Raw genomic sequence first — 11,691 nt, forward strand, 5'->3', positions numbered from 1 at the left:
AGTCACGGCCAGCTGCGACAGAGCCTGGGCTAGAACCCAGAGTCTCTGGTGGCACAGCTAGCACTGCGATGCAGTGTCTTGGATCACTGCGCCACCCGGGAGGCCCCCACCTTATTCATGTCTAAGTTGCTGATTTGTTATAGCCTATATCATGTAAACCACAAATATATAATAAACTCATTAAAATAATGTTAATTTTAAAGGTTTGTGGATACAATTTCAAAAATCATAATTCAAAGTATTTTCCAAAGGGTGACTGCTGATGTTGACAGATGTTTAATTTATAGCCAGGACTACACAAGAAACGTGAATCATTTCCATAACTCATTATGTTTGGCACCTAAGTGTTACTACTGCTCACTCATGATCTTCCTGTGTTCTGACCCTGGCCTGCAGCCCTACACTAGTGAAGGCAGCCCAACAGCCGGACTACCTTAAGCACAACGCCGAGAGAGAGGCTGCAGGTAGGAAGAAGGGAAGAATAGCTAACTGCTTCTTCCCAATAACTATCAATGAGGCGATGTGTGCTACGGAGCAGAACTACTGAGCAAACAGAACAGACCTCCGCTCCCTCCATCCCCACACATGTTCAACACATTCCCCAGCGCAAAACGATAATGGTGTATAAAAAAAAAACTGAGCGAGCAAGATTGACTAAACAATTCCTGTTCTCTCTACAGCAACGGTACTAAATTGACTCTAGTGTTCGTTAAACGATAGGGGTGGAGGCAGAGCATGCTCCCATATCCTATCAGAGTTAGACAGACGAAGAGTGGAGACTGTACAAGTGCAGAGGGAGTGGTTATAAGCACACTCAACTATCACAGGTTCTCTTTTGAAGGGAACCACACAGCTGTTGAGGACACTAAGCAAGCACAACTGACAGTGTCCAAGCAACAACAAAAAAACATTTATTGACACATTTTTTAAAAAGCGGTATTGTGTCCAACAGAGGTTGTGAGGAGGTGGTCCACAGCCCACTCAGCATGTTAATATCCTTTTCACACTATAGTACCGACCTGACCGTGCTGGCTCGCTTTTCCAGGTTTGTTCCAGAAACTATGGGCAGTGCTTTACCAGGCCAGCGCAGTACCGTTTGGTTTGGCTCATTTTAAAGCATCTCAATAATGTGAACGTGTTATTACCATGTTAATAGCGTGTTGTTAATGTGTCTGTTTAGTGGTGTGGGGCTGACTGGTCACTGCCCACTGGCATCTAGACTGTCCGGGCGCAGCTTGGTGAGGATCCAGGAGCGCAGTAGCTCAATCTCTGGCCGGGAAAGCTGGTGCTGGAGGCCTGGGAACGAGTGGAAGGTGGTTGTCATCCCAGCCTTCTTCAGCAGGGCCGTAGTTTCTTCTCCCCACTTATGGAATACCAACTCGTCTCCTGTCCCATGGCCCTGGAATAGCTCTGGGAGGGGGCTCCCAGCCCTTGCCCGCTCCTCCACAGCCTAGCAGGGGGAGAATAGTCAGTCAGACACTTCTAGACTGCTTACTAGCACACTCTATAGGCCCAATATCTCTGTCAGAACCAAGTGCAGCCAACTCCTGATAAATGCAAGATCTTGGGACTGACATGGAGCATCTTTGAATTGGGAAACTGTATATCAATACACCAATATTTCTCTACCACTATCTGTCATTCAAAGGACAGTTGAGTAGGTAGTTGTAGTTTTCTGGCGCTCTAATCAAGATTTAGAATATTGTCTGGACAGTTTAGTAGACATACCAGTGACAGCCTGCCTTACCTGATATACTACAGAGTCTTTGTTGAGAAAGCTGGACAGAGCAAAGACTCCTGCTACGTCAGGGTGATAACGGCACGCCAGGTGGAGGGCCATAGCTCCGCCCATAGAGAAACCCCCTTTGGACGAGGAACAAGACAAAACAGAACATGTCATTGCACTGGGTTCCATTAGGTGTCTTTGTACAGGTATTCACTGAAAATGTGTATTGAATATTGTATCCAAAGTGCTTTTCCCAGGAAAAAAATAAAATAAAATTTAAAAAAACAAATTTTTTCCAACTGTGCATACTGGCAATAATATAAGATAGGAACATAATAATAAATATATTCATTTATTATTATGTATGAGTAACAGTAGTTTAAGCCATCCTGGCAGTTTAAGCGGTCCGAAGTGGAAAATACTCTGCCTTTGACTGAGAAAGAAAATAAAAAAACATTAAAAATGAAACAGACTCCATAGTTCCACATCATCAGCTTTTTCGCTCCTCAGGAGTCGGCATCCGTTCACGAGCCCGTCCTTAATCTCACACATCTGGGCACATCTGGGCACACGGTGTACATCTGGGAAAGTGTGAAAGTACCCATCATACTGTCAAGAGGGGGAAGGGAAGAATGGAGATATGGGGGGGGAGTTCACACGCTTTGCCCAACGAATAAAACATTTGTCCATGAGATTCTCTGTTTCTTTCTTTACTTCACCGGCTATACTCCTTGAACCAAAAAAAGGTGTTATCTAGAACCTAAAAGGGTTATTTGGCTGTTCCCATAGGATAACCCTTTGTAGAAGCCTTTTTGGTACTATGTAGAGCCCTTTTGGGTTCTACCTGGAACCAAAAAGGGTTCTCCTATGGGGACAGCTGAAGAAGAGAGTACATACTTTGAGACTGTCTTTCTGGTATACTCTCAGTCTCTCATGCCAATCCACGATAACAAACCTCAATCATACATTCACATTCTAATGTCTCCTTCTTTCGTATACCCCTCCGCTGTGCTGTTTGGTACAGTGCTGCTGTGTGTTTTCAGTGTGTGTGTGTGAGCCTATATGTGTGAAATCATGACTGTGGCGATAGCTTCTCTTTTCTGAGATTTCCCAACGGATCCATGCTTTTTTAAAGAGTGAAAAACATGAACACACAAGCCTGCGGCGGCGGCTTGTACTTGAAAAAGTTTTTTCCATGGAAAGTTCTGCCGCTTGTCAGTCCGTCAGCCCTGCAAGTGGACTCCGGGTACAGACCACTCCCGTTTCTCCAGTATGCCGACTGATTCCAATGAGTATTTATAGTTAATGACAAAATGTTATGATTTAGGAAGATAATATTTCTCCCAGGAACATGTGTTTTTTGAATCACTTTCTCGAGTGGAGTTCAGGGGCTTTTCTGGCGTTCCACACTGGGCCTTTCACACAAACGCTCGGCTCTTTTTTCTCTCTTCTACTCACAACTATTTCCGTATATTTATATATTTCAGGGCTTGTAGGTTGACCCTTTTCCCAATGTTCCCATCGGTTTCCCCTTTCATGGATGCTATCATTTGTTCTCTTACAGAGACATAAAACTTGCGATGGCCCCCCCCACATATTTCCTGTGGGAACTCTTACCTAGGTTCTAAAATAGTGTTTATGGCGCTTGATCCGAGCGGTTTTATGTCATTGTCATTTACACGCGAACCTGATAACCAAACTATTTGGGAAAAAGGATTTGCTGAACTCGAGAATCCCTCCAGAAATACTTTACGGTTCATAATTGGCAGCGTATAAAAGGGTAAAGAAACCTGATAACTTGCATTCTTCATTTTATATCATGACAGAGGGAGTTGAGAACACCAAGGCCAAGAGAGAGAGAGAGAGAGTGATGTGTGTAGAGAGAGATAGAGCAAGATCAAGCAAATGGGCAAGTGGATGGGTGCATAATACACATTCAGGAGGGGGTCATGGAGTTAGGAAGTCATGAGGAAGGTAACGAGTGAAGGAGAGACCATACAGCCAAATCTGACATACGGTCAGAAAGAGACAGGGAAATAAAACAAACAGCTCTAGTAGCAGCAGAATTAGCGTGTATGTGTGTGAGACAGTACCTATGATCATCCTGTGTTTTGGTACTCCTGCCCTGATCTCCTCCTGTATAACCGCTCCCAAGGAGTTGGCCATGGCGTCTATAGACTCCAAGTGCTCCAGGCAGTCGTGTGATATCTTGTAGCGGTCAAACCACACATTGGACAGAGCCCCCCGCATGGGTGTGTACGGCCTGAGGGATCAACAGAAGACAGAACAAGATTCAAAGTTTAGCTATGGAATGAGGAAAGGTTTGGGTAGTGAGGGTCACATGGGAGGAGGAGAAGAAGATTTACCCCTTTCCACAATATCGTGCTGCAGCTCATCCAGGATGGCACATCAATGCGAGATGTGGCAAGAAGGTTTGCTGTGTCTGTCAGCGTAGTGTCCAGAGCATGGAGGCGCTACCAGGAGACAGGCCAGTACAGCAGGAGACGTGAAGGAGGCCGTAGGAGGGCAACAACCCAGCAGCAGGACCGCTACCTCTGCCTTTGTGCAAGGAGGAGCACTGCTAGAGCCCTGCAAAATGACCCCCAGCAGGCCACAAATGTGCATGTGTCTGCTCAAACGGTCAGAAACAGACGCCATGAGGGTGGTATGAGGGCCCGGCGTCCATAGGTGGGATTGTGCTTACAGCCCAACACCGTGCAGGACGTTTGGCATTTGCCAGAGAACACCAAGATTAGCAAATTTACCACTGGTGCCCTGTGCTCTTCACAGATGAAAGCAGGTTCACACTACTGAGCACATGTGACAGACGTGACAGTCTGGAAACGCCGTGGAGAACGTTCTGCTGCCTGCAACATCCTCCAGCATGACCGGTTTGACGGTGGGTCAGTTGTGTTGGGTGGCATTTTTTGGGGGGGCCGCACAGCCCTCCATGTGCTCGCCAGAGGTAGCCTGACTGCCATTAGGTACCGAAATGAGATCCTCAGACCCCTTGTGAGACCATATGCTGGTGTGGTTGGCCCTGGGTTCCTCCTAATGCAACACAATGCTAGACATCATGTGGCTGGAGTGTGTCAGCAGTTCCTGCAAGAGGAAGGCATTGATGCTATGGACTGGCCCGCCCGTTCCCCAGACCTAAATCCAATTGAGCACATCTGGGACATCATGTCTCGCTCCATCCACCAACGCCACGTTGCACCACAGACTGTCCAGGAGTTGGCGGATGCTTTAGTCCAGATCTGGGAGGAGATCCCTCAGGAGACCATCCGCCACCTCATCAGGAGCATGCCCAGGCGTTGTAGGGAGGTCATACAGGCACGTGGAGGCCACAAACACACTACTGAGCTTCATTTTGACTTGTTTTAAGGACATTACATCAAAGTTGGATCAGACTGTAGTGTAGTTTTCCACTTTAATTTTGAGCGTGACTCCAAATCCAGACCTCCATGGGTTGATACATTTTTATTTATTTATTTTTTATTTATTTTACCTTTATTTAACCAGGTAGGCAAGTTGAGAACAAGTTCTCATTTACAATTGCGACCTGGCCAAGATAAAGCAAAGCAGTTCGACAGATAAAACGACACAGAGTTACACATGGAGTAAAAACAAACATACAGTCAATAATGCAGTATAAACAAGTCTATATACAATGTGAGCAAATGAGGTGAGAAGGGAGGTAAAGGCAAAAAAAGGCCATGATGGCAAAGTAAATACAATATAGCAAGTAAAATACTGGAATGGTAGTTTTGCAATGGAAGAATGTGCAAAGTAGAAATAAAAAAATAATGGGGTGCAAAGGAGCAAAATAAATAAATAAATAAAAATTAAATACAGTTGGGAAAGAGGTAGTTGTTTGGGCTAAATTTTAGGTGGGCTATGTACAGGTGCAGTAATCTGTGAGCTGCTCTGACAGTTGGTGCTTAAAGCTAGTGAGGGAGATAAGTGTTTCCAGTTTCAGAGATTTTTGTAGTTCGTTCCAGTCATTGGCAGCAGAGAACTGGAAGGAGAGGCGGCCAAAGAAAGAATTGGTCTTGGGGGTGACTAGAGAGATATACCTGCTGGAGCGTGTGCTACAGGTGGGAGATGCTATGGTGACCAGCGAGCTGAGATAAGGGGGGACTTTACCTAGCAGGGTCTTGTAGATGACATGGAGCCAGTGGGTTTGGCGACGAGTATGAAGCGAGGGCCAGCCAACGAGAGCGTACAGGTCGCAATGGTGGGTAGTATATGGGGCTTTGGTGATAAAACGGATTGCACTGTGATAGACTGCATCCAATTTGTTGAGTAGGGTATTGGAGGCTATTTTGTAAATGACATCGCCAAAGTCGAGGATTGGTAGGATGGTCAGTTTTACAAGGGTATGTTTGGCAGCATGAGTGAAGGATGCTTTGTTGCGAAATAGGAAGCCAATTCTAGATTTAACTTTGGATTGGAGATGTTTGATATGGGTCTGGAAGGAGAGTTTACAGTCTAACCAGACACCTAAGTATTTGTAGTTGTCCACGTATTCTAAGTCAGAGCCGTCCAGAGTAGTGATGTTGGACAGGCGGGTAGGTGCAGGTAGCGATCGGTTGAAGAGCATGCATTTAGTTTTACTTGTATTTAAGAGCAATTGGAGGCCACGGAAGGAGAGTTGTATGGCATTGAAGCTTGCCTGGAGGGTTGTTAACACAGTGTCCAAAGAAGGGCCGGAAGTATACAGAATGGTGTCGTCTGCGTAGAGGTGGATCAGGGACTCACCAGCAGCAAGAGCGACCTCATTGATGTATACAGAGAAGAGAGTCGGTCCAAGAATTGAACCCTGTGGCACCCCCATAGAGACTGCCAGAGGTCCGGACAGCAGACCCTCCGACTTGACACACTGAACTCTATCAGAGAAGTAGTTGGTGAACCAGGCGAGGCAATCATTTGAGAAACCAAGGCTGTCGAGTCTGCCGATGAGGATATGGTGATTGACAGAGTCGAAAGCCTTGGCCAGATCAATGAATACGGCTGCACAGTAATGTTTCTTATCGATGGTGGTTAAGATATCGTTTAGGACCTTGAGCGTGGCTGAGGTGCACCCATGACCAGCTCTGAAACCAGATTGCATAGCAGAGAAGGTATGGTGAGATTCGAAATGGTCGGTAATCTGTTTGTTGACTTGGCTTTCGAAGACCTTAGAAAGGCACGGTAGGATAGATATAGGTCTGTAGCAGTTTGGGTCAAGAGTGTCCCCCCCTTTGAAGAGGGGGATGACCGCAGCTGCTTTCCAATCTTTGGGAATCTCAGACGACACGAAAGAGAGGTTGAACAGGCTAGTAATAGGGGTGGCAACAATTTCGGCAGATAATTTTAGAAAGAAAGGGTCCAGATTGTCTAGCCCGGCTGATTTGTAGGGGTCCAGATTTTGCAGCTCTTTCAGAACATCAGCTGAATGGATTTGGGAGAAGGAGAAATGGGGAAGGCTTGGGCGAGTTGCTGTTGGGGGTGCAGTGCTGTTGTCCGGGGTAGGAGTAGCCAGGTGGAAAGCATGGCCAGCCGTAGAAAAATGCTTATTGAAATTCTCAATTATGGTGGATTTATCAGTGGTGACAGTGTTTCCTATCTTCAGTGCAGTGGGCAGCTGGGAGGAGGTGTTCTTATTCTCCATGGACTTTACAGTGTCCCAGAACTTTTTTGAGTTAGTGTTGCAGGAAGCAAATTTCTGCTTGAAAAAGCTAGCCTTGGCTTTTCTAACTGCCTGTGTATAATGATTTCTAGCTTCCCTGAACAGCTGCATATCACGGGGGCTGTTCGATGCTAAGGCAGAACGCCATAGGATGTTTTTGTGTTGGTTAAGGGCAGTCAGGTCTGGGGAGAACCAAGGGCTGTATCTGTTCCTGGTTCTAAATTTCTTGAATGGGGCATGTTTATTTAAGATGGTTAGGAAGGCATTTTTTAAAAATATCCAGGCATCCTCTACTGACGGGATGAGATCAATATCCTTCCAGGATACCCCGGCCAGGTCGATTAGAAAGGCCTGCTCGCAGAAGTGTTTCAGGGAGCGTTTTACAGTGATGAGTGGAGGTCGTTTGACCGCTGACCCATTACGGATGCAGGCAATGAGGCAGTGATCGCTGAGATCTTGGTTGAAGACAGCAGAGGTGTATTTAGAGGGGAAGTTGGTTAGGATGATATCTATGAGGGTGCCCGTGTTTAAGGTTTTGGGGAGGTACCTGGTAGGTTCATTGATTATTTGTGTGAGATTGAGGGCATCAAGTTTAGATTGTAGGATGGCTGGGGTGTTAAGCATGTTCCAGTTTAGGTCGCCTAGCAGCACGAACTCTGAAGATAGATGGGGGGCAATCAGTTCACATATGGTGTCCAGAGCACAGCTGGGGGCAGAGGGTGGTCTATAGCAGGCGGCAACGGTGAGAGACTTGTTTTTAGAGAGGTGGATTTTTAAAAGTAGAAGTTCAAATTGTTTGGGTACAGACCTGGATAGTAGGACAGAACTCTGCAGGCTATCTTTGCAGTAGATTGCAACACCGCCCCCTTTGGCAGTTCTATCTTGTCTGAAAATGTTGTAGTTTGGAATTAAAACTTCAGAATTTTTGGTGGTCTTCCTAAGCCAGGATTCAGACACAGCTAGAACATCCGGGTTGGCAGAGTGTGCTAAAGCAGTGAATAGAACAAACTTAGGGAGGAGGCTTCTAATGTTAACATGCATGAAACCAAGGCTATTACGGTTACAGAAGTCGTCAAAAGAGAGCGCCTGGGGAATAGGAGTGGAGCTAGGCACTGCAGGGCCTGGATTCACCTCTACATCGCCAGAGGAACATAGGAGGAGTAGAATAAGGGTACGGCTAAAAGCTATGAGAATTGGTCGTCTAGAACGTCTGGAACATAGAGTAAAAGGAGGTTTCTGGGGGCGATAAAATAGCATCAAGGTATAATGTACAGACAAATGTATGGCAGGATGTGAATACAGTGGAGGTAAACCTAGGTATTGAGTGATGAAGAGAGAGATATTGTCTCTAGAAACATCGTTGAAACCAGGAGATGTCATTGCATGTGTGGGTGGTGGAACTAATAGGTTGGATAAGGTATAGTGAGCAGGACTAGAGGCTCTACAGTGAAATAAGCCAATAAACACTAACCAGAACAGAAATGGACAAGACATATTGACATTAAGGATAGGCATGCTTAGTCGAGTGATCAAAAGGGTCCGGTGAGTGGAGAGGTTGGTTGGTGATTTAGACAGCTAGCCAGGGCATCGGTAGCAAGCTAGCATAGGATGGAGGTCTGTTAGCCACCCCTTACGTTCCGTCAGTAGATTAGTGGGGTTCCGTGTGGTAGAGGGGATTAATCCAAATCACACAACAACAACAAAAATAAAAACAATAGATATAGTTATAGAGGCCCAAGAAGAAAATATAATAATAATAATTTAAAAAATAATTAAAAAAAAATAATAATAAAAAATTGTCCGATTGTCTATTCAGATAGCAGCCGGTAAGACAGCTAACGGTTAGCAGGCCGCAGATGGGCGTTCAGGTAACGTCGCGACGGAGGAGCCGGCCGAATAACTCCTTCGGGTAGATAACGTCGGCAGTCCAGTTGTGAAGGCCCGGTGGGGCTCCGCGAAGGCAGTAAAACGGGTCCGGATAGGTGACTGCAGCCCAGGTGTGATTGATTTGATTTCCATTGATAATTTTTGTGTGATTTTGTTGTCAGCACATTCAACTATGTTAAGAAAAAATGGTTTAATAAGAATATTTAATTCATTCAGATCTAGGATGTGTTATTTTAGTGTTCCCTTTATTTTTTTGATCAGTGTATAATCATAATCATTATTATCTTAAAGGCAAAACTGATCCTAGATCAAAACTCCAACTCTGAGATGCTTTATGAATAGATGCCCAGATGTTCCACCTGTCTGGGTTAGTTCAGTTATTTCAAAGACAACAGTTGAAGGGCTTTGTCTGTGTGTTGAGGGGTTTCAAGCAGCTTGACTGCAGTACTGCATTTAGCGGCAGGTAGCCTAGTGGTTAGAGCATTGGACTAGTATCCAAAAGGTTGCTAGATCGAATCCCCAAGCTGACAAGTTCAAAATCTGACGTTCTGCCCCTGAACGAGGCAGTTGACCCACTGTTCCTAGGCCATCATTGAAAATAAGAATTTGTTCTTGCCTATTTAAATAAAGGTAAAATAAAACAAATAAAAATACCTGGCTGGAGCTGTGGGATATACCACTCTGATGTGGGGGAAAGCCAGGTCTGGTACCGAAACCTCTTTGACCCATGCTCGCACTCCCCGTCCAGTGTCTCCTGCATGGCAGAAGTGAACAGTTAGCCAATATAACTGACTCACCAGTCACGAGGCTTACAGAGCAGAACCTTGGTTTCACCAACATCCCGTTCACATGCTACTGACTGGTGAATATTTGATACATTTTTATTTTATTTAACATTTATTTTATCTGGGAGATATCAGATAAATACATATAGCATTCTTTTTTTTTCTCTTGTGATCAAGCCCAAATATTAAGTATCCTTAGACTAACATTTCCCAATGCTGACCACTCAATTGAATTGATCTACGTAGCTTCTGTTAAGCTACATTATTCATTTGCCACAGTATGCCATATCATAACGCAGTTACCGTTGCGTGGAAGCCACATTGTATAGTTATACATTTCAAAAGACAGCCAGTCCTGTCTGTCCATCACTGTACACAAGCTTTCAGTATCTAAATCGAAGGTACTCTGGCAATGCTACAGGCTAGGCTACAGGTCGCTAACCTACCAAAACTCCTAGTTATTATGAGGCTAGTTCAGCGTAGTTACCGTTGAAGAAATGTCACTAAAACATCGGGAGCAGTGTAAAACGTAACCACCTGAGCCGTGTAAGAAGATGACCGACGCGGAGTGTTTCCCGGTTGGAGATGCAACACACTTGCCTAGAAGTTTGCTGCTCGGTACGGCAGCCATGACTTCTCTGTGTCTTGCGAGACTACAGAGCAGACGGACAGGCCTCTGTGATTGGATAGATGCGGTTTACAGATGACCAAAACCTAAACTCCCGATAGGTTGTTTCCGAATGCACATTTTTCTCAATCCGGAAGACTCAAAGATTAGGGAATTTACGATGCATATGCGTATGCTCCAAGGCAGCTATGAAGGCTACGTTTGGTAAATTATTACAATACATTTTCACTTCCCCTTTGTAGGATGAGTATGTCAGAATTCATGGGCAAGGACCAATTTCCCCCTGATGCTATTTAGAGCCACTAAAGTATGAGTTTTAGTAGCCCCACAAAAACTGATGTCAGTGTGCTCTATCATGTGTGCAGTGATTTAATGGAATGTCTGGATCTACAAATACGTTTAAACACATTCTAAGGTCTTATCTTTTATAAACATGGGCCTGTTTTACTCAGATTCGGGTCATTTTCACTTGCCTTGGACCACACAAACTGTATCCCAACCCTGACCCTCAATAATGTTGCAGAGAGGGATCAGCTTGAAAGTGGGTGGCTATCTTGCTGTGCCAAATACCAAAACTATAAACCCACTCAGGGGTCATTACCTCCATTTTGTGTAATAGAACAGACTATAAATAATTCATGAACCTTTCACTAACATGTTTTACATGGGAAGCTCCCCTCTTTAGAACAGGCTTGTTGATGTGAAACTTGTTATTAGGCCTACATGTCTGGGTCATGGTGTCTGTGCCATGTAACGTTGTTGTCCTTTTATTCCTTATTTGACATTGCACAATGGTTGTATGACAAAGGAATGCACGGGTCTCTTTGGAGGTTGATGTGGAATATGGTGTGAAACATGACACATTCACTCAATCATTAACAAACTATTTTTTTAAAATATATATATATTTTTAAATCAGTGAGCACCACAAATGTGTGCTTTAATTGTTTTCATGATTATTTCTTGGTATAAGTAGCTTCACTACATAGACAGA

The 11,691-nt window shown here is 44.8% G+C and overlaps 1 protein-coding gene across 3 annotated transcripts; it reads right to left on the reverse strand.

Moving 5' to 3' along the window:
- Window positions 1–257: 257 nt before the first annotated feature.
- Window positions 258–11,063, reverse strand: LOC109864850 (lysophospholipase-like protein 1). Of its 3 annotated transcripts, none has more exons than XR_004203462.1 (5): window positions 10,557–10,881; window positions 9,939–10,038; window positions 3,820–3,989; window positions 1,748–2,335; window positions 258–1,450 (listed from the first exon to the last, which is right to left on the reverse strand). XR_004203462.1 is itself a non-coding variant. In XM_020452856.2 (5 exons), exons 1-5 carry the CDS (start codon window positions 10,698–10,700, stop codon window positions 1,199–1,201), a joined length of 732 nt encoding a protein of 243 aa, XP_020308445.1. In that variant the 5' UTR covers window positions 10,701–11,063; the 3' UTR covers window positions 258–1,198. The 3 variants fall into 3 exon arrangements, 2 of the variants coding, with proteins under 2 accessions (XP_020308445.1, XP_020308453.1); XM_020452856.2 differs by having other exon boundaries at window positions 1,748–1,863; window positions 10,607–11,063; XM_020452864.2 differs by having other exon boundaries at window positions 889–1,450; window positions 1,748–1,863; window positions 10,670–10,794.
- Between the last annotated feature and the right edge of the window lie 628 nt (window positions 11,064–11,691).

The sequence above is a fragment of the Oncorhynchus kisutch genome, linkage group LG2, assembly GCF_002021735.2.
Source record: "Oncorhynchus kisutch isolate 150728-3 linkage group LG2, Okis_V2, whole genome shotgun sequence".
Lineage (NCBI taxonomy): Eukaryota > Metazoa > Chordata > Actinopteri > Salmoniformes > Salmonidae > Oncorhynchus > Oncorhynchus kisutch.

Excerpts from the sequence above, each read along its gene's own strand:
- LOC109864850 (XM_020452856.2), bottom strand. The coding sequence starts at position 10,700 with ATGGCTGCCGTACCGAGCAGCAAACTTCTAGGCAAGTGTGTTGCATCT. Across the intron at positions 1,864-3,819 it reads AAAACACAGGATGATCATAG|GGGGTTTCTCTATGGGCGGA; the intron begins GTACTGTCTCAC and ends CCTCGTCCAAAG. Across the intron at positions 1,451-1,747 it reads AAGACTCTGTAGTATATCAG|GCTGTGGAGGAGCGGGCAAG; the intron begins GTAAGGCAGGCT and ends TCCCCCTGCTAG.